The sequence below is a fragment of the Narcine bancroftii genome, chromosome 7 (assembly GCF_036971445.1).
Source record: "Narcine bancroftii isolate sNarBan1 chromosome 7, sNarBan1.hap1, whole genome shotgun sequence".
Lineage (NCBI taxonomy): Eukaryota > Metazoa > Chordata > Chondrichthyes > Torpediniformes > Narcinidae > Narcine > Narcine bancroftii.
The window spans coordinates 80178683-80202077 of NC_091475.1; the positions used below are offsets into that span (position 1 = coordinate 80178683).

The 23395-nt window shown below is 45.5% G+C and overlaps 1 protein-coding gene across 2 annotated transcripts in view; it reads right to left on the reverse strand.

Moving 5' to 3' along the window:
* Positions 1-23395, reverse strand: part of itgbl1 (integrin, beta-like 1) — a 209054-nt gene that overhangs the window by 80153 nt on the left and 105506 nt on the right. For both annotated transcript variants that reach the window (XM_069892397.1, XM_069892396.1), the window contains exons 5-8: positions 20125-20247; positions 18696-18836; positions 16588-16728; positions 15414-15560 (exon numbers count right to left, since the gene is read on the reverse strand). In XM_069892397.1, coding sequence (XP_069748498.1) covers positions 15414-15560; positions 16588-16728; positions 18696-18836; positions 20125-20247 — 552 coding nt within the window. The remainder of the gene's footprint in view (positions 1-15413; positions 15561-16587; positions 16729-18695; positions 18837-20124; positions 20248-23395) is intronic.

Genomic DNA, 23395 nt, shown 5'->3' on the forward strand with positions numbered 1-23395 from the left:
TGTACATTATGAACACTCTCAATGGTAATCTTGCACGACTGGTAACACAGCTTAGCCTGGAAACCACAGAGACAGAACAAGGGCCACTGTCATGGAAACCAGCTCATTGCTGAGAATGTAAATAAAGCAAGTCTGAAGAAAGTAAACATTCTGTCACCCAAAGTATGAGGGAGTGTGCAGGAGACTGGCTGCAGAAGATCCAGGTTTCCATTGGAATTTTATCACATACACGGATGTGATTGGAAGCTGTGCACCCTCCTGGAAATTCATTCCTGATCTGCTGTGGGAATGAGCCCCTGGGTACATTTGAACAGGATACGCGTTGTGATGGTGATCGATGCACAATGGAGAGCTGATGTCACCTGAGCAGGCACAATGACCGATAGAACATCATAAAAGTACCCTCTTAACCCTGGGCAGAAGGTACCCGAAGATCAGCACCTCCAGGTTCAACGACAGTTTCATTCCAATAGTTATTAGGCTCTTGAGCCTGCCCATACTATCATAACCCAAATCATAGACCTCTCCGGGACCACTAAAAGATCTGTCTGTACTATTGAAACATCCTTTTTTTTCTTGCAGTAGCTGCAACTGTGAATGTTTATTTATCTGTCCTTATTTATTGTCTCTTGGCATTAGTGGAAACTTAATTTATACTGTTGTGCCTTGTGTATCTTACATGCCTGTGTGGCTGTAGCAAGGAAGGCACTTGTTTCATCATCCAGATTGCTGGATTATTCAGATCATAGATAGGGAGTCAGAGGCACTGGTCTGCTTTGTTTCCCCTCATCTGTTTCTACCTATCACCTGCTACCACCCTCCCTCTCAAAATTCCCATTTTCCACCCCTACTTGGCCCCATTATCTTCCCTTCTCTCCCGACCTAGTTCCACTTACCAACCACTGCCTTATCCCTCCCTCTCATCTTTTTATACCAGCTCTCAGTCAATATATTGACCATCCCTCTACCTCCACAGCTGCTGTCTGGCCAGCTGTGTCTCACAAGCAGTTTGTTTTTGCTGCCTTCCTTGCTATCTGTTTCATTCGCCTGCATAACCTGAGGCTCCGTGTCCCTCATCAAGTCTCTCCTCATTCACCTCCCACTCCACCCTACTCCTCAATCTTCAAACTGGCCCAAAATAAAATAAAAAAACACTGGAAGCACTCAGCAGGTCAAGAAACTTCTGTGGCGAGAAAAATAATTAACATTTCAGGCCAAAGACCCTTCATCAGAACTGGAATTGAGAGAGAAGCAAATTAGTTTCAAGTGGCTGAGGTCAGTGGTCAGAGATGGTAGGACAAAGGGAATATCTCCAATAGAGTGGGAGAAGGATGTCATGGTGATAAGATGTTGGTGAAGCTGTGTGGTTGATAGAGAGAGGGAACACAAAGAAAGGGAGATGAAAAAGCTGTGAAATGCAGAGGAAATGTTCAATGGATCAGACAGCATAAGAGAAGGGAGACAAAATTAAGTTTATGTTACTGATGGATGACTGACATCAGACCTGGTGAGTTCTGATACAGAGGTAGCGAGCTACCTGAAATTGTTGAGTTTGATATTGTGCAATAAAGGCTGCAATGTGCCTCGGCAGGAGATAAAGGAACTCTTTCTTAAGATGATATTGGTCCTCATTTTCATCCTGTGGAAGGATAGGTCAGGGTGGGAGAGGACAGAAGAATTAAAGTATCAGGCAACTCAGAGTGCAGGGATGCTCCTGCAGGTAAAAACATGGATGCTACTCAAAACATCACCCACCCTGAATTTAGTTTCTCCAGTGTGAGGCAAGTCAGATAGTGAGCTCTGGATTCAGTACCCTGGAATGTAAGAAGTGCAGGTGAATTGCTGCATCACCCACAAGGACTGGATCTGAGGTTAGTGGAAGGGAAGGGGTGAAAGAGCAAACATTGCATTTTCTGCGGTTAGTGGGAAAATGCCGTGAGAATGGGGTTGGATATTAGAGATGGGAAAGTGGTCCAGGGAGTGACAAAAGGGCAGATGTGGTAGAATTATTCATACACATTATTTATTTTATATTACATTTTTATGTCTATATGTGATTTGCACTGGGGTCTGGAGAAACACTGTTTTGCCTGTTAAAAAAAAGAGGGAGTACTACAATAAATATAAAAAAACAGGGAAAAAAGAAGATGTTTGGGTGCTATATTGAATGTAAAAAAGAATCTTAAGAAAGAAATTAGAAAAGCTAAAAGAAGGTATGAGGTGGCGATAGAAAGCGGTGAAAATAAATCCAAAGGGTTTCTACAAATATGTAAATAGCAAAAGGAAAGTGAGAGATAAAATTGGTCCAATAGAGAATCAGAAAGGACAAATGTGTGTGGAGCCAAAAGAGATGGGGGAGGTCTTGAACAATTTCTTTTCCTCAGTATTTACTGAGGAGAAGAATATTGAACTGTGCAGGATAAAGGAAGCAAAGGGAGACTATAGGGTTTAAGAAAGAGGTAGTACTGGAGCTTTTGAAACATAAAGGTGGATAAGTCTCCAGATCCTGACAGGATTTTCCCCAGGACCTTGAGAGAAGTTAATGAGGAAATAGCAGAGGCTCTGGCAGTGATTTTTCAAATGTCATTAGAGACAGGTATAGTGCCAGAGGATTGGCATGTTGCACATGTGGTTCCTTTGTTTAAAAAGAGTTTGAGGAGCAAGCCTAGCAATTATCGCCCTGTAAGTTTGATGTCTATGGTAGGTAAATTGATGGAAAGCATTCTTATAGATAGTATATATAAGTAAATGGAGGGACAGGGTCTGATCAGGGACACAACACGGATTTGTGCATGGAAGGTTGTGTTTGATCATTCTTGTTGAATGTTTTGAAGAGGTGACTAGGAATGTTGATGAGGGCAGAGCAGTGGATGTTGTCTATATGGACTTCAGTAAGGCCTTAGATAAGGTTCCGCATGGAAGGTTAGTTAGGAAGGCTAAGTCCTTGGGTATTAATTTGGAGATAGTCAAATGGATTCAACAGTGGCTGGAAGGAAGGTGCCAGAAAGTAATAGGAAATAATTGTTTGTCAGGATGGAGGCTGGTGACAGGCAGTGTACCTCAGGGTTCGGTAATGGGACTGTTGCTGTTTGTCATATATATTAATGATCTGGAGGATGGGGTGGTAAATTGGAATAGTAAATAATCAGATGATACTAAAATAGGGGGAATTGTGGATGATGAAGATGGTTTTCAAAGATTGCAGAGGGATTTAAACTGCTTAGAGGAGTGGGCAGAAAGATGGCAGATGGAGTTTAATGCTGATAAGTGTGAGGTGCTTCATTTTGGAAAGAATAATCAAAGCAAGACATATGTCATAAATGGGAGGGCATTGAAGAATGCAGTGGAGCAGAAAGATCTAGGAATAACAGTGCATTTTTCCCTCAAGGGAGGAGTGCATATGGATAGGGTGGTAAAGAAGGCCTTTAGTATGCTTGCCTATATAAATCAGTACATAGAATATAGTTGTGAAGTAATGATGAAGCTGTACAAGGAATTGGTGAGGCCAAATTTAGAGTACTGTGTGCAGTTCTGGTCACCGATTTATAGGAAGGATATTAACAAGATAGAGAGAGTGCAGAGAAGATTTACAAAAATGTTGCCTGGGTTTCAGCATCTGGAATACAAGGAAAGATTGAGCAAATTAGGTCTTTATTCTTTGGAACGTAGAAGGTTGAGAGGGCATTTGATAGAGGTGTTTAAGATAATGAGAGGGATAGATAGAGTTGATGTGGAAAGGCTTTTCCCATTGAGAGTAGGAGAGATAGATACAAGAGGCCATGGGTTGAGAGTTGATGGGCAAAGGTTTAGGAGTAACATGAGGGGGAACTTCTTTAATCAGAGAGTGGTTACTGTGTGGAATGGGCTTCCAGGAAAGGTGGTGGAGGTAGGGTCAATTTTGTCATTTAAGAAAAGTTGGATAAGTATATGGATGGGAGGGGGATGGAGAGATATGGGCAGAGTGCTGGTAAGTGAGATTAAAGGAGGGTACTTTGATCAGTGCAGACTAGAAGGGCCAAATTGGCCTGTTTCTGTGCTGTAATTGTTATATGGTTATATGTACAGTCAGTTGATAATAAACTTGAACATGACATAGTGAAAGTTGTGACACCAGATCCTCTGGCTACCCTGTCTTATTGCAGTTTCCAGCACCTGTGGATGCAAGGAGCTCCTCTCCAAATTTCTCCTCAATCCCCTGACTTCCTTTCCAAATCAACATCATCCCCACCCCCCCACCCCCAGTCCCCAGTCTGTCCTCCATTGCCCAGTTTTATAACCAGATCCATTTCAGTGATCCCAGCTCTGGCAGGGAAGAGACAAGGAATGCTACAAACCAAATGTGGAACCTAAACCATGAAATATAGCACATTCAGCCCACAATGTTGGACCTGCCTATGTAAACTTAGTCCACAACAATCTAACCCTTCCCTACCTCACCCCATAGCCTATTTTTCTTACAACCATGTGCCCATCTAAGTGTCTTATGAATGTCTGTATTATACCATTCTCCTCCACCTCCCATGGCAATGCATTCCAGGCACCCATCATTCTGTGTGTAAAAAAAAACTACCTTTGACATCTCTACTAAACTTTCCTCCACTCATCTTAAACAGATGTCCTCTGGTATTTGCTCTTGTCATCAGGAAAAAGACACTGGCTGTTCACCTTATCTAAGTCCCCTCCTAATCTTATATTCCGCTATTAAGTCACCTCTCATCCTTCGACGTTCCAAAGAGAAAATCCCTAGTTATGTCAACCTTGCTTTATAAGACACATTCTCCAATCTAATTAACGTCCTGGTAATTCACCTCTCCATCCTCTCCAAAGCATCTACTTCCTTTCTGAAATGAGGCTTGAGGATTTAAAGGTGTAAAAAAATGATTTTGGGTTTGTTGCTGACATTTATTTACTTTGCTCAGTTCAGAGTATTTTTTGGTCTTTATGTTCCGTAAATTCAGTGCTCTGGTTGTTAAAAAAAAATCTTCAGTGAAGAGGAGTATTAACTCTTGCATTCCTAAAAGCGCAACTGAAATGAATTCAGAAATGCCTGGTCACAGTGCCTCACTGCGGCTTATGCAGGGTCGTAGCTAGAGGTCTGAGCTCTCAGTTAGACAGCCACATTTAGAGTAAGATTAGCAACGTGCAACGAAGATGCTGGAGGAACTCAGTGGGTCAGGGAGCATCCATGGAAAGCAATAAACGGTCGACATTTCAGCCTAAACCTATCCATTCTCCTCTCGGAGAGCACCATTCTCAGCCCTCTGTTTCTTTCCCATCCCCACCCCTTTTTCCCCCCTCCCAGCTGTATTCTCTGCCAATTGTGCTCTACCCCCTCCCACCAACCCCCACCCCGGCATGGTTTTTGCTACTCCTGATGAAAGGCCCTTGGCCCTAAGAATTAACTGTTCATTGTCTTCCATGAATGCTGCCTGACCTGCTGAGTTTCTCCAGCACTTTGTTGCATTTGCTGGAGTAAGATTAGTCTGTGTAAATTCTGCGCAGCTGACATAAAGTGTTAATGGCGACAGCAAAAGTAAATAAAAAGAAATAGATTTTCAAAGGTTTTTTGGGGTAGTTTTATTGCTCAAAAAACAAAAAAAAATCAACCCTGAGTTTTTCCCACTCAATGGACCAGAATCTTCAGGCTTGACTGAGTGTGGCGTTCAAATCTGACCCAATCACAGCAGTCCAAACCAATGTAGAACTTCCACAGGCCCACCCAGATCTCCATTTTATTCCTACATCCCAGAGACTTGCAGGTTGGTGGGCTAATTGCCTGCTGCAAATTGTCTCCCATGTGTGTGGGAGAGGAGGAGAATAATGGGGCAGATGATGGGAGGGTGGGGTGAACAGATAACAGGGTGTAACATCACTGATTTCAAGCGAGGAGTACAAACACATTTTAGTAGCTTACAATCAATGGCTGGTAGACACAATAGTCCTCAGGTGGATCTGAAGTAAGGCAGGAAAACCAGGGTTTATATTGGGGTAGGTGAGGGTGGAGCCAAGGGAGGAGCCAGACATCTGAAAAATACACAGACAGTGAATTCCAGTAGAACCTGTGAGTGAAAAACAGAGACAATTCTTTCAAAAAAAAACTAAGAGTTTACAAATATTTACAAGTCTGGTCGAGCGCCGCAATACTGGAGGGCTTTAGACTTCTTGAACTTCCTAGAACCCCTGTGGTACAGGGTCAGTGGGTCTTGAGGCCTCCAGCTCTGGTTGTGAAGTGGATTGGACCACTTCCTGAGCAGTGTCCTCCGGAACCCTGACTGGGGTATTCAGTTGTTCCTGGCACACTTGAGGCATTGGACTCAGTACCAGTCAGGTGCCAGGACTCTGATGGTGTCAGAGTCGAGATGGTGTCCTCTATGCCATCAGGGTATGCCACGTAGGCATACGTTGGGTTGGCGTACTGCAGTGTATCCTCACGATCAGGGGGTCTGTCTTGCTCCACCTCGCGTGCTTTCTCAGCAGGACTAGCCCCGGTGCCATTAACCAAGCCGGGAGAGTAGTCCCAGATGTGGATTTCCGCTGGAACGAAAACATAAGCTCATGAAGAGTTGCGTTGGTTGCCATGCAGAGGAGCGACCTTAAGGAGTGGAGTGCCAATTTTACAGCATTCCAACTTGTCCATTCCCCCGGGAATTGTAGCTGGTTGTCCTACTTGAGGCAATGCCTCTTATGAGCAGATACTGCCGTAGCTCTTCGCCATGATGAGTCTCGGTTGCTGGGATACCCAAACAGGGTGAAAATAGAGTATAAGGCCCAAATGACCGTGGTGGTGGTCATGTCTGGGCAGGGGATGGTGAATGGAAATCGTGGGTACTCATTGATGATGTTGAGAAAGTACACGTTTCCATTGGTGGAAGGGAGGGGACCCTTGATATCGAAACTGAGTCGTTCGAAGGGGCAGGATGGGGCGGTATAAGTGCGGTTTGCACTCTGTGCAGACCTGGCAGGACCTGGTCATTTCCCTGATGTCCTCATTGATGTAGGGCATGTTGTGTGCCTTGACAAAATGAGCCAAGCAAGTGATGGCAGGGTGGCAAAGCTCATCGTGCAGTGACCGCAACTGACTAGTATGTGCAGAGGCACAGTTTTCTCGACAGGGCATCTGGAGGTTCATTGAGAGTACCTGGCCTATACGCTACATCATAATTATAGGTGGAGAGTTTGATCTCCAGCTGGCGATCTTATCATTCATTATTTTACCCTTTTTTACATTATTAAACATAAATGCCACTGATCGCTAGTCGGTAAGCAGTGTAAATTTTCTTCTGGCCTGGTAATGCCTCCAGTGCCTGATGGTCTCTACAATGGCTTGAGTCTCTTTCTCCATTGATGGGTTCCGAAGCTCATGACCTTGCAGGAGAAAAAGGCAATCGGCCGACTGGCCTGCTTAAGGATAGCAGTCAGAGCTACGTCAGAGGCATCGCTTTCCACCTGGAATGGTGCATCCATCACATGCATGGTGGACTTTGCAATGTACCTCCAAACATAGTCGAAAGTTGCCTGGGTTTCGGCCAATAATGGTAAGGAGATGGATTTTAAGAGGGGGCAGACCTTCTTTACATACTAAGGGACCCACTGGGTTTAGTAGAGGAAGAAGCCCAAGCATCTCAAGGTCTTCATGGTCTTCGGGATTGGGAGGTCTAACAGGCTACACATTTGATTGGGGTCAGAGCCAATGCCATCATTCTCCACCACTTAGCCCAGGATCACCAGACATTTCATCCGGAATATGCACTTATTGGAGTTGTACATGAGATTTAGGGATTTGGCCATGTGGAGAAACTTCTGGAGGTTGGCATCAGAGTCTTCCAGAGAGTGTCCACAAATGGTGACGTTGTTGAGATAAGGGAAGGTGGGCGTCAACCATTTTGTCCATCTGTCCTTGAAAGACTGAGTCTCCATTAGTGATACCAAAATGGACCCTCTGGAACTAATAAGGTCATCCCTCTGCCCCAAATGCTGTGTTGGGGCAGTCTTCAGAACTGATCAGTAACTGTTAGTATGCAACTTTCAGGTCAATGGCCGAATAGACAAGATACTGCGTAATTTTGTTTACCATGTCCAAAATTTGAGGGCGTGGCTATGTGTCCAGGAATGTGAAATGATTAATTGCTTGGCTATAGTCAGTCACTAGCCTAGACTTTTCTTCCCCTTTCACGACTACCACCTGGGCTCTCCATGGGCTGTTGCTAGGGTCAATGATATTTTCTTTGAGCAGCCACTGTTCTCGGCTCTAATAAATTCCCGATCCCCCACACCGTATCACATGTTCTTTGTAGCTATTGATTTGCAATCAGGAGTCAGGTTCAGAAACAGTGGGGGGATTAATATTAGGGTGGAGAGACCGCATGTGGCGTCTGGCTTTTGGGACCCTCCATTCCACACCGTAATGAGAGGAAGTGGGCCAGAGTACTCCATGGTCACGCTTTTAAGGTGACACAGGAAATCCAGGTCTAGCAACACAGGAGAACACAAATCTTTCAGTACACACAATTGGAACTTACAAAATTACCCCCCCCCCCCTTTTACAGTTAGATGTACTATATAATACCCCTGGATCGTCGCAGAGTGCGAGTGTGTAGCTAGGAAAATACAATAATGCGTCAGGTACACTTTTAAGTTGTACCACAGAGCCGTCGCAGAGTTTATAAAGCTCTCCGTGGAGCAGTGCTGACCAAGCAATCAGTCAAGTGTCCATTTACCCTCACCTCCATCATCGAGTTATTCAATTGATGAGGTATAGCCTGATCCAGGATGACCAATGCTAGTGCTCCGGAAACCGGATCACTCCCCATGCTGATGTTGACTCTCCTCTTGGCCCGTGGGAAGACAAAATGGCCTCGATCACGAGGCGTGGCAAGATGGCCACCCTCCATCTTGATCCAACAAAGGACTAGGTGGTGTCAACCTTGAGGCGCAGCAAGATGGCCAGCGTAGCTTCCCATGATGCTTTATATCCGGTGAAGGGTTTCGCTACGAGGTGCAGCATGATGCTGGCGGCGAGCAGCATGGAGAGGCACAAGGTGAACAACAATTCAGGGATTGCACATGCAGTCGCCCTCTTAGGGTTCCCATTAGCCCTGCAGACCTTCATCCAGTGTCCTCACTTACCGCAACCTGAACACACAGAGTCCTTCATAGGGCAACGGACACAGGGGTGCTGTGCCTGTTCACAGAAGTAGCATCCCTGGTCGCACTTGGCCGCATCAGTTCCTGAGCCTGCAGGGGTCACTGGTGCCCCAATAAGGTGGTCCTCTGAAATGGCGCTGCTCTCTTCCGTGAGGTCATCAGCTCCTAGTTGGTACTTTGTATCAACTCGGGGAATCAAGCGCCGAGTCCCTTTGGGTCCTGCGAGCCCTTAGAGGGCCTGCGACTGCAAGGCTGTGACAGCCACAGTGAACACAGATGACGTGATCAGAGACATCTACGCTGTGGGCATAAAATCCAGTTACATCCATCAGATACTGATAGACCAAGGTGAACTCAATTTTCAGAAGACAGTTGAGCGAGCAGGCATGCTAGAGGTGGCCCTCCAAAATATGGAGAAGTACTCTGCCAACAACATGGCTGCCTCGTGGTTACCAAGGGCACCGCCCTCTTGGGAAGTGGGAGGGCCACAGGACAGCAGAACACCATCAGGTCCTGCCAGTGACCTGACTAGGACATCTTGGAACCGAATATCCGAACTCTCCAATATGTTTACGGAGCCCAACATCGAGTCAACACTGGCCTCCATCATACTAGACCAGGAGAGCCCTCACCAACTCATCATATCAATGATGGACCTCAGGGTAAATGGCCATGTGACAAGCTGTCTGTTCAATAGTGGAAGCATGAAGAGCTTCATCCACCCCGACACGGTGCAGTACTACACCCTCGCTGTAAGGCCAATAAAGCATAAAGTCTCCTTGGCCTCAAAGTCCTAAATGACAGATGTTCGCAGCTACTGCGTAGTGACTCTGATGGTACAGGACACAGACTACAAAGGACATCTACTCCTCGTGATGCCACAGCTTTGCTCTGCTGTACTGCTGGGGCTGGACTTTCAGTGCCACCTTAAGAGTGTCACAATGGAGTACGACAAGCTCCATCCCTACTTCACTGTGTGTAACCAGCAGATCTTAAACTGCCGACTGCGCTCCACCCACAGAAACCCCCTGGCTTTTCCTCCCATCATTTCCAACCAGCAACCACTTGATTGCCCACTACGTGCAACTTCTGGCATTTCAGTCCTCAAGATCACCACTGTTCGCTAACATTAACTCCAACTATAAGCCCGTGGCCACAAAAAGTAAGCGATACAGTTCTGGAGACAGGGCCTTTATCAGGTCAGAGGTACAGCGGCTTCTGAATGAGGGGGATCAGTGAAGGCAGTACCAGCCCCTGGAGAGCCCAAGTAGCAGTAGTTACGAATGGGGTGAAACACAGAATGGTCCTCGACTACAGTCAGACAATTAACAGATATACACAGCTGGACACGTACTCTCTCCCCCACATATCCGACATGACAAACCAAATTATCCAATATTGGGTATTTTCCATCATCAATTTAAAGTCAACATATCACCAGCTCCCTATCCGCCCAGACGGCTGCCAATGCCCTGCCTTTAAGACAGATACCATTTCCTGAGGGTGCCCTTTGGAGTCACCAACGAGGTATTGGTCTTCCAACGGGAGATGGACTGCATGGTAGACCAGTACAAGTTGCATGCTACTTTTCCATAGCTGGACAACGTCACCACTTGTGGCCATGTCATGACGCCAATCTCCAAATATTTCTCTAGACCGCCAAACTCCTTATCCTTACATACAATAAGGCATTGTCATCCTTGGCTGCAACGTAGAGAATGGAGTAATTGGCCCTGATCCCAACCGCATGTGCCCTCTGTTGGAACTCTCCCTTCCCCACAGCCTAAAGGGCCTGAAAAGGTGCCAAAGCCGCAATGCGCACAGCAGACGAATCCACCCATTTCAGGTGGAGAGCGATGCATCTGACTTCGCCCTGGCTGCCACCCTTAACCAGGCGGACAGACCCGTAGTCTTTTTCTCCCACACCCTCCAGGGCCCTGAAATCCAATACTCCTCAGTGGAGAAGGAGGCCCAGGTCATTGTTGATGCAGTATGGCACTGGAGACACTACCTTGCCAGCAAATGATTTACCCTGCTGAATGACCAACATGCAGCTGCTTTCAAATTCAACAACCAGCAGTGAGGTAAAATCCAAAATGATAAGATATTGAGTGGGAGAATTGAACGTTCCACCTACAATTATGATATCTTGCAGTGGCCCAGAAAATTCGATAAACCTCCAGATATTCTTTCCTGCTGAACATGTGGCAGTGCACAAATAAACTGCTACAGGCCCTCCACGATTACCTCTGCTACCCTGAGGTCACCAGGTTCTACCACTTTGTCAAAGCCCATAATCTACCTTACTCTACTAAGGAGATCAGGACCATGACCAGATATTGCCAGGTCTGATAAAGGCCACCCACTCCTTTGAATGCCTGAGCATCGATTTCAAGAGGTCCCTCCCCTTCTCTGACCGCAACATGTACCTGTCCGGACATGACCACTGCTAATCATCAAGGCCTTGCGCAATCTATAGCAAGAGTACCCTGTTTAAGTACTCTTGCTATATCCATAGTGACTGGCGGTCCTTTTTTATTATTGACGAGCTGCGTCAGTACCTGCTGGCCAGAAACATTGCTACAAGCAGGACCACCAGCTACAATTCCGAGGGAATGGGCAGGTGTAAAGGGAGAATGCTACCATCTGGAAGGCCATCCTCCTTGCCCTGAGGTCTAGAGGCCTTCTAGTTTCCCACGGGCAAGATGTCCTCCCCATGCACTCCAGTCAATCAGATCACTCCTCTGCACCACCACCAATGCCAATCCACGTGAAAAGATGTTTTCCTTCACCATGAAGTCTGCCTCAAGGACCACATTGCTATCCTGGTTAACATCCCCAGGGCTAGTCCTACTCTGGAAGCATGTGAAGAGCCATAAGTCTGACCCACTGGTCAAAAGGGTCCATCTCCTCCAAGTCAACCCCCAATATGCTCTTGGCTCATGATTTTGGCTGTGATAGTACAGATTCTATCACCAATGTGTATATGTACAGATTGTAGTGTAGGATGACTGTGATTGGCTGAGAGTGTAGCCACACCTACTGGCAGGTCTTAAAGGATTGCTCCTAGCCAGACCAGTTCATTCTGGACTGGTCAACCTACTTGTGATATGCTCCAGTCTTTTAGTTAATAAAAGCCTTGGTTTGGATCAACAAGCCTTTGGTTTTTTCGACGCACTCTACAGTGGTGTACCCCTGATGGGCGTGAGGATACAGTCTCCGTTCAGGACCTGGTGCCCTCAGGAGTCCCCAAGACCATTACCGAACACCCTGCACTCCCTTATCTATCACTATGCACGATGCACCAGTGTCACGGCATGTTACCTCTGCCCCAGTGGAGGATATGTCAGTTCTGGCGTGATGCATACACCAAACAATCGCTGACAACAATGTACAGGTGTCCCACACCAACCAAGGTTCCTGCACTGAAGCTGCCACTATGAGGGTAACAACGGCAGACCAGACCACCTGAAAGACTTAATCTGTTAGAACTTTTTAATCATTTCACCCCACCAGACTCTTTATAAAAACAAGGAGTGAATGTGGTCAACCACATATGTTTGGATGTGCTGTATATACGTATGGATGTACTAGGACATGGCCCTTGCTGACTGTGCCTAAGGCTCCTCCCACTGACCCCTGAATAAAGGCGACTGTGCCACAGACCCTCCTCAGTTCAGGGCAGTCAACCATCATGGATGGTCATCCATTCTGTTGTGAATAACAGCCTATCAGTATCTCTACATCTTCTAGTCGTTGAAGTTATTGATAGTGTATCAGTTCCCTGGAGAAAGTCCTGAACTGGGCCAGCACAATCCTGGCCAAAATAACTCCAAAAATTTTATCAGAAGAGTATGTCCAACAAAGCTGATGTGACACAGAGTCAGATCTCATCAGGTGGACATAACACCACCAGTCAGCATCAACCAACACCAACCAATCACTGGGACATCCCTCTCTGCAGTTATTGGTGAGGCACAGAGTGTGTAAATCCCTCATGACACTAGACTGGGGCTGCAGAGATACTCCCTTCCTCTAGCTACCCTCAGAATCTGAAGGCAGTGGGGTTGTCACACTCAGAGGGTGCCAGATTTTGGGTCAGTTGTCAGCCCAAGTGAAGGATCCCCTGACTATGCCTGTAACAATACTCATCCTTAACTCACAACTAACTGCACACATAATGGGTGGGACAGTTACCGTAGTGGTTAACACAACACTATCAAAGTGCCAGTAACCCGGATTTGAATTTAGCACTGTCTGTAAGGAGTTTGTACGTTCTTCCCCATGCCTGTTCAGGTTTCCACTGGGTGATCCAGTTTCCTCCTGCTTTCCAAAGATGGACAGGGCTAATGGGTCATGTGGTGCATTTGGGTGGTGCAGGTTTGTGGACTGGAAAGGCCCTATTACTGTGCCGTATCTCCAAATTAGTTTTTTTAAAAGCTTAATTTTAACACATTGCTGTAGGTGGTACATTAATTGGCTGCGTTCCACACTGATCCCACTAGCAGCTGCAGTATTGCTTGGGATATCCCATGGATTGGCGTGGAAGAGCAAGACAGCCACTCCTAGGCAGGACTGAGGGAGCTCCACTGTGCCCAAGATTGCATCTTTCAGATCTGCCTTCTGATGTAAAAATGGAAGAACTTTGGGGTTGTTTGGAGAGAGACTTCTTCAGCAGTCAATATTAACCCCCACCCCACCCAGTCAACATTGATTGAAAAGAATGATCTGACCACTGTAACTTGCTGATTGGAGGATTCGCGTGAGCTTGTCATGCAGAGATGTGTGGCTGCATTCCCTATCTCCCCACAATGATCACCAGGACCTCTTCATCGCCTGTGGAGATCTTTGCTACTGAGTGAGATCATGATAAGTGTTCGAGAAACACAAGTTCCTTCATTCCAGCATTAGCATCTGTTTAAAGATGGTCTCCCGGGGAGGATGAGATCTTGTCAACGTCACACCTTCCCTGAAGGAGCTGAATGTCCCCAAAATGCAATCCAAGGAATGTCTGCAAACTAATGTTGAAAGGGCTGGATAGTGTGGATGATGATGTTTCCAGTAGTGGATCAGAGAGCACAGCCTCAGAATAAAAGGAACTTCCTTTAGAACAGAGATGAAGAGAAATTTCTGTAGCCAGAAGGTAGTGAATCTGTGGAATTTGTTGCCACAGACGGCTGTGGAGGATGTCGTTGGATAGCTTTAAAGCAGAGGTTGATAGGTTTTTGATAAGTAAGGAGGTCAAAGGTTATGGGGAGAAGGCAGAAGAGAGGAAACATACATCAGCCATGATTCAAATGGTGGAAAAGACTCGACCTAATTCTGCTACTATGCAGACATGTATTCTGTTCTGGTGATGAGGCAAGGATGGAGTGTTGGGAAACTCTGGCTGTGCACCACCAACACATCTGGTGGAATTTTGTAGATTAAAGCAAATATGATTATGGTAATGAGCTTATTGTCAGCCACAAGTGCAATGTACACACATGCACCATGATTCTTACTTGCTGCAGCCGAACAATTACTAGTAAAAAGCAACTCCAATAGAAAACATTAAATTACCATATGGAAGGAAATATTAAAGTTAGGCTTAAATAGGGCTCAAAGAATTATTGAGGACCACACAATATATCTGACCCACTACGATTAAGAAGGAGGTACAGGAACATCAAAATCAGGACTGCCAGGCTGGGAAATAGCTTCTTCCTGCAGGTTGATGAACGGTTTGATGAATGGTTTCCTGTAACCTTGGGTTTCTTACGCATGAAACAAGTAAATTATTCAAAACATTTCTTATTTATTTTATATTATGTCTTTATGTCCATGTGATTATTATTTTTATGTGCTCTGTATTATGTGTCTACTTGTGTGCAACGTGGTCCGGAGAATTCCTGTTTCATCTGGTTGCACAGGTACAATCAGATGATAATAAACTAACTTAAACTTGAAAAGAGAGATAATAAATATTTATATTTGAAGTAGTTAAAACACAGAAATGCTGGAGGAACTGAGCCCTTCCTAGTGAAAGAAAAAAAGTAGAATTTCGATAGTGAAGACAGGTCATTTTGTGGTGCCAGAATGGTTTAAGTTTAGGGTAGTATGGGGAGATTGAAGAGCCTGATAGCTGTTGGAAATAAACTGGAGGACCTGGCCTTCAGGCTCCTATACCTTCTGCCTGAAGGTAGCTGTGAAAAGAGGTGGTGAACAGGGTGATTTTAGGTGATGTTGGATGAATTCAAAAGAACAAAACAGAAAGAGCAATCACCCACCTCTGCCTGAACAGGGCAAATTAGCATTCCTCTGGCATCTCTGCAAACTTTTCTCAGGTGACATGGGGCAAGAGATGGGGTGGTCGCACGTTCTTCCTGTCCAGCCTTCCCAGCAGTTACATTTCCCACAGTTGCATTGTCCATGACCTTGAGTGTAAAGAGGAAACATCAGAGGTTGTGGAAAAACAGTGATACCTACTTCCCAAACGACCTGGTACTTGGAATCCAAAGCAAAGTGCAATCTGCTGGAGAAACTCAGCGGGTTGAGCAGGATCAGTGAGAGTAAAAAAAGATGGGTGGCGTTTCAAGCTAGAACTCTTACCCCATGCTGCATTCTTCCAGCAGATTGTGTTTGGCTACAGATTCCAGTGTCTGTAATTGCCTGTGTGTCTCTAATTACATTCTCCCCGTAACCACGTGGGCTTCCTTCAGGTGCTCTGGTTTCCTGCCACTCTCCAAAATGTATGGAGTTTGTAGGTTAACTGATGTATTTGGGTGGCACAGGTTTGTGGGCCAGAAGGGCCTATTACTGTATTGTGTGTCGAGATTTTAAAAAAAACATGCAGTTCATGGGGAGAATGTACAAACTCTTTACAAATGGTGGGGGATTTGAAGCCAGGGTCACTGGTGCTGTGATAGCATTGCCCTTTCTACTACGCTAACTGTGGATATGGAGTCAACGGAGGAGAGGCTGGTTTGCAGTCACTGGAGAGAGGGCAGAGAGGAGAACCATGAGAGGACGTCCATCAGGAAAGGATGACAGAACTGGGACTCTCATCTCTTGACCAGTGAAAACCTTGTGGCTCACCTGTGAGCATTTTTTAGGTTTGGATGCAGAGAGAATGCATGTAAAAGTGTAGAATTGGAGGCCATCAATATGACGTGGTCAGCAAGAAATACAATCAGGAGGTCAAAACAAACCTCACCCCAATGAGCAGTGAGGATGGAAGTCTCACTGCCACAGGAAGAGCTTAAGGTGAATGGCACAGGTACCTTTAAGGGGAGGCTGGACTGGTGCAGGAGGGAGAAGATAATGGAAGGTCATGCTGATAGATTTAGGTGAAAAAAGGCAATGAAGCTCAATGCTAGCATGTGCTGTTTGGGCTGAACAGCCTGTTTCTGTGCTGTGCATCGATAGAATGTGGGTAATCTGCAAATGGTAGTGGTTCCTTACCTGAGCAGTAACTGTCGGAGTATCTGTCATGCACAGCATGACAGTTCCTCTCATCGCACTCACATGTCTCCCCATGAATATCACCATACTCCCCGCTGGGATCCAGGTCGTAGCACACACATGCACCACAGATACAGTTCCCTGAGGAAAGACACACAGCAGGAGGAACCGTTGAACTGTGTCCCACCACAACCACAATATGCAATCCACGCTCAGTGGTTCCAAATTAGATTTATTATGCAGTCACTAAGATAAAATGTACTTTCTCACCCTCCCATCACAGTCTCTTGTTGACAAGACATTAATTACTCATAATTAAGAAACATTAGCAAATCATCTCATTGCAACATAGATCCCTGAAGGAAACAAGTTAGAGGTAATGTTTCCATCTGTAACCCCATGTTCCTAAGTGAGTCACCATGTGGCTCTCTTCAAGCTTCTTCTTCAAATTCTGCATTTATTGCAACTGACACATTGGCCTCAAAGAAATAAGGATCTGCAACCTTGTCACTCCCCGTCATCTTTCCCCAGGTCTCTTTCTCTCTCCCCCTCTCCTTTTCCTTTTGACTCCTTTCACGGAGCCAAAATCATTTCTTGCCTCTCCTCTCGTCATATCCAATTAACATCTTTTGTTGGTCTTGTCTCTTCCCCCAGTCAATCTTCAGTCTTTATTCTGATGCCTTCCTCTCCTTTGCTTATTCCTCGAAGAAGGCCTCAGGCTCAAACGTCGGTAATATATCTTTACCTCCTATGGACGTTGCAAGACTGGCCGAGTTCCTCCAGCATTTCTGTGTGTTTCTGCTACAAACACTTTTGTGTTTTATTACTATGTTCTCCTCCAGAGAGTCATGTCCCTGAGTGTCTTTGTACTCCACATAAACTTCCTTCTCTCCCTGCAGCCCAGCTGATACCACTGCTCCAGCGTGTCACCACTACAGCTGATTTAAATTAAACCCAGCCAATGCACAAAGTGCCCTTGATCGGCTTTCATTAAGGAAAAGCCATCATCAAAACTGCCATTCCCAGTTTCCCACTTTCTCCAGAGCATCTCACACACTGCCCAGGTTCTAGAGAATCTGACCTGCCACCTTCTCATCACTGTGAACTTAAAAATCCTAGGTACGTGTAAGACTGTGAAGGAATCCAGTCACAAAAGCCAACTATTGAATGAGTCAAAAGATAGGTATTGATGTGACTCCATCCTTATCTCTACCGTTCTTCTTTCTCTCCCTGTCCTTCCTCCTCTGTTTATCTTCCTTCTCCTTTCTCTACTTTCCTCTCTCACACCATCTCCTCTCTCTCCTCCTCCTGTCTCTGTCTCTTTTGTTGCTCTCCCTCTGCCCCCCCCCCTCCTTCTGCCCTCGCTCTATTTGCACTACTCTCACCCCCTTCCTCTCTCTCACCCCCTCTATGGACAGTCACCACTCTTACTCTCTGCTTCTGCGCCTCACTTTCCTTGCAGCTCTTTCTCCCTCTCCCCTTATCAGTCAGCCTCTTCCTCTCATTGCTTGCTTTCTTTCCACCTCCCTCTCTTGTTTGTTCCCCCTACCTCTTCCTCTCACCTATCTCTCTCTCCCTCACTCTCATTCCTCCTTTCTTCTGCTCGCGTTGTCTCTCTCCCCCTCTCCCTCCCTCTCTAAGTCAACACTCTTTCCCCTCTCCCTCCCCTCTATCACCACTTTTCTCTCTCCCCTCCCTCTGCTGCTCTTACCCCCCTCTGCCCCTTGGTCTCCATTCCGCCTGCCTCTCTCTCCATCCTCGTTACCACTTTCTCCATCTTACCCTCTCCCTCACTCTCTTTCCACCTCACTCTTCCTCTTACTCTCTTATTTTCTTTCCATTTTTCTGCAACCCTTTGCCTTTAGCTCCTGATTTTTAAAGAAAGGCAGCAAATCAGCAAATAAAAGACTTGCATCACAGCCTCCCAATGTCTTCCAGTTCAGTTGTGATAAGAGATTATAGGACCAGCAAGAAGATGGCAGGCTCGCTCACTGAAGGAAATGTTTGCTCTTACCCAATCACATTATTAATTGCAGAAACATCATTTGAACTAGTTTCTCGTATTTTTCACATGCATCTTCTGCACTTGAAATGTTTTGAACACAAACCTCGATTACTACAGGTCTGACCACCTGGTGATGTGCACTTCCTCTTGCTCTCCCACGGGGTAATGTCACACTCATAGTCGCATTTATCGCCATGCCAACCGGGCATGCAGTAGCAGTTGCCACAGTAACACGCTCCATGGCCTTAAACCACAAGAAATATCGGGTGAAAGCAAATAAATCTTCATCTTGAGGACATTTCAGCAATTTGTTTTGTCCTTAATTAATTTTTTTGGCAATTATTTTTTTTGCAAGGAGTTTGCAATAGACACTCAGGTGCCTTCTGAAGCAGATAAACTAATCTTAACGCTGAGTATTAACGTGTCTGTAGCAGGGGCTAGAACGAACTGAAGGTAGACTCTCAGTCTTCAACTTCCCGACACATGCCCAAATAATGACTTGACACAAATGAACGGGCATTCTTGCTCAAACTAAATTGAGTCCAAGGTGGATAAAAATAAGCATGTTCAACAAGATATTTAAATATTCTCTTAAGAACCCCAGGTGTTTTCAAAAAGTATATCCTGGTGAAGCAATATTTATATATTTCTAGGTCAGCTTGACCAAAGTGACCTCTTCTGAAGTCTGGAATTCTATTTAGGATGGGTTAGGGTTACGGTAGTGCGAGCCTGTGTGTGTGCGTATGTGTGCCCACTGTCGTCCAGAGAAACACTATTTCATCTGCATGTAAATGTACAGTCTGATGATTATTAATTTGAACTTGAAAATTATTTCATCTCTAATTCATAGCCTTTAATCCAATGTGATTCATATCTGAATTGAGCCTAGTGGTGAAAAGGGCAGAAAGTTCAAAAACAGAGGCAAGAATTTAATGAAAGACATGCAATGCTTCAAAACAACACAATTTTGTTGACAGATGGTGAAAGGTCAGGAAGAAAGGCAGCAACTTCATATCAATCAGGATTTAAATAGCATTGTGTCAAAGAACACATTGCATTAATTTTCTTTCAACAAAAGAACCCAATTAAACCTATCTTCTATCATTTTATTCATTTAATACAAGTTTGTATATTTATGCACAGGTTATGGAAATCATTGATGATGCCAACATTTATTGTTCATCCCCAATTGCCCCAGAACTGAAGTTAAAATACATTGTTATACCTGGAGTCATATCTAGGCCGAATCATGGAAGGATAGAGAATGTCCTTCCCTGAAGGACACTGGTGAACCAAATGACATTTCACAACAATCAGGGGGATTTTTGGTTATTGTGACTATCTTATTTTATTTTCTAGGTTGGTTTAAAAAACTTAATTAGAAATTTGCCAGTTCCGATGTTGGGATTCGAACCCATGCCTCTGGATTAATAGTCGAGAATGCAAGAGTTCCATCAGGCAACATATCTGAAGTCTCAGTCTTACTATTGGCAAATGTGGTGAACTTTAAAATGGATGATGTTGGTGTATACCTCCACAGATCTCGCCGGTTTCATCGTCAATGCAATTTTCATCATTGCACTCACAAAACTTCCCGTATATGAAGTTGTCATTCCCAGAATTATTGCAGGTACAGGTTCCACAATGACAGGTGCCTATAAAACATCAACAGCAATGTTAATTACATGATTGTCAAATCAAACACAATTTGTTTCATTATAAAACACACAAGCAATGTTAAACACTACATAGATGAAAGAACTGGAGACACATAGACTGCAGAACTGGAGATACACAGACTGCAGAACTGGATACACATAGACTGCAGAACTGGATACACATAGACTGCAGAAATGGAGATACACAGACTGCAGAACTGGATACACATAGACTGCAGAACTGGAGATACACAGACTGCAGAATTGGGGAAACACAGACTGCAGAACTGGGTACACGTAGACTGCAGAACTGTAGATACACAGAGTGCTGAACTGGGACACACAGACTGCAGAACTGGAGATACACAGACTGCAGAACTGGAGATACACAGACTGCAGAACAGAAGATACACAGACTGCAGAACAGGAGACACAGACTGCAGAGCTGGAGATACACAGACTGCAGAACTAGAGAGAAGGGGGCCCTTCAAGTTCATGCTCAGGTGCTCGAAAGACCATGTAGCTTTTACCAGATGCATCCTATCTGGTTGGTTGAAGTTGGTAGAAGCACAGACCCAGAAGTCGCGAGTCATGTCTCTGACATCCCTGATGGAGTACGGCAGATTACGAGATTTGATGAAGTGGAAAAATCTCGTGATACCGTGGTGACAGATATAATTGGGAGAGATTTGAGGCAGTCTATTTGTGCACTGGCACATGTCCTTCGGGACAGGGCATCTGGGGGCTTGTTGAGCTTCCCCAGCCAATACACAATATAGTAGTTATAGTTGGAGAGTTCAATCCTCTACCTCAAAATTTTATCATTCTTTATCTTACCCCACTATGCTGTTTGTTGTTAAACATGAATGCCACGGCCCATCAGTCCATGAGCAGGGTAAAACATCTGCTGGCCAGGTAATATCTCCAGTGCTGTATTGCCTCAAGCAGGGGGCGCATGTGGTCGGGGCCAAGGCCAATGACTCCATTCTCCATAACATTGCCAAGGATCACCAGACGGGTAGCGCGGAAAACACATTTATCCCTTTTGTAGGTTAGATTGAAGTGTTTGACAGTTGTGAGGAATTTCTGGAGGTTGATGTCAAGATCTTGCAGGTTGTGGCTGCAAATTGTGACATTATCCAGGTAGGGGAAAGTGGCGCACAGGTCCACCATCCAGTCCATCTCCCGCTGGAAGACGGAGGCACCATTGGTAACACCAAAGGGCACCCTGAGGAAGTGGAAAGGTGGTGTATTTGCAATCCTCTGAGCAGATGGGGAGCTGGTAGTAGGTGGATTTCAGATTGATCGTGTAGAACACATGATATTGGGCAATTTGATTGACCATGTCCTCAATGCGAGGAGGGGATATGTATCCAACTGTGTATAGCAGTTAATGATCTGGGTATAATCAATCACCATTATGTGTTTACTTCCACTCTTGACCACCAGTACGAGCTTTCCTCGGGCTAGTACTGGCCTCAATGATGCCCTCATTCAAGAACTGCTGCACTTCCGCCTTAATAAATGTCCTGTCCCCTTCACTGTATGGGGGTAAGGTACACGAACAGCGGTGGGTGATCGATATGGAGAGTAGACAGACCATGTGTTGGTTGGGCTGGTGAGGTAGAGGGAGCAGGACGGCCAGCTGACAAACTGCGGGTTGCTAACTGTGAGTGGGGGGGAGGGGGGAGGAGAGGACCATCATATTGCAACATTACGCTCTTGAGGTGGCACAGAAAGTCCAACCCCAGCAGCACTGGCACGCAGAACTGTGGCACGATGAAGAGTTTAAAGACCTTGTAAGTCAGGCCCTGTGCAGTCAGTGTCATGGGTGTGTAGCTGCAGATCTCAGCTGAGAGGAGCTTTGAGGCCAGGGTGACTTTATAGCTTACTGGCCTTACTTTAAGGTAGTAACACTGCACTGTATTAGGGTGGATAAAACTTTCAGTGCTCCCTCTATCTTGTCACCTGATTGTTGATTGGATGTCCATCATAGACCAGGAGAGTTGATGCGGATTGTTTTGATCCAGTACCACGGAGGCCAGTGTCGGTTCATGGTCAGGTCTGTGCTGACTCATAGTCTGGGAGCATAATGGTGGCACCCATGTGGTGGCGTTGCAGAACAATAGGCTTTTATTTACAATAAACGAAGGTCATCCTGTGCTTTGACCCAGGCTTTCTGGGCAGGGGTTATGGTGTTGGAGCCTTTCTACAGGGTCAAGGGGGAGGAGCCACAGGTACAGTCACAGGATGGGGTGGAGCCAGATAAATGAGTGTACAGCAGTTCATCACAGGGCACAGATTGCAGAACAGGAGACACAAACTGCAGAACTGGGGACGCACAGACTGCAGAACTGGGGATGCACAGACTGCAGAACTGGGGACGCACAGACTGCAGAACTGGGGACGCACAGACTGCAGAACAGGAGATACACAGATTGCAGAACTGCAAACACAAAGACTGCAGAACTGGGGACGCACAGATGGCAGAACAGGAGATACAGACTGCAGAACTGGGGACACACAGATTGCAGAACTGGAGATACAGACTGCAGAATAGGGGACACAGACTGCAAAACAAGAGATATATAGACTGCTATATGAATGATGAAGTGATCCGATCCAAAATGTGGACCATTCTTTTTCACCCACTGATGCTGCTCAACCCGTTGTGTTCCTTCAGTGGATTGTGTTTGGCTTTGCACTCTGCTGCTCACCCCTATTTTACTCTTACCTGCTTCCTCAGTTCGTGGTGGAGTGAAATGTTTATGGTGCTTACTATCCAACAAGTCAAACCGTGCATAAGTACAGCAAATAAAAAACATTACCAGGTAGAGTTACAGAGAGAGATCAAATAGAATAAGCCCAGGACAACCTTCTTTTACAAATGTGAGATTTGCTGAGCAATCTGATAATAATGGGAAATAAACAGTCCTTGTGACCTCACATTTGTGAACCTTCTTCCTGATGGGATGGGTGTGAAGAGAGTATGGGTGAAGTGGGGTGAGTCTTTTAATACACTGGCTATTTTCCCAAGGCAGATGGAAGTGTAGGGAAGGGGTGTGAGTTTGTGATGGCCTGAACCATGTTCACCACTCTCTGCAATATCTTACGATCTTGGGTGGAACAGTTGCTGTCCCACACT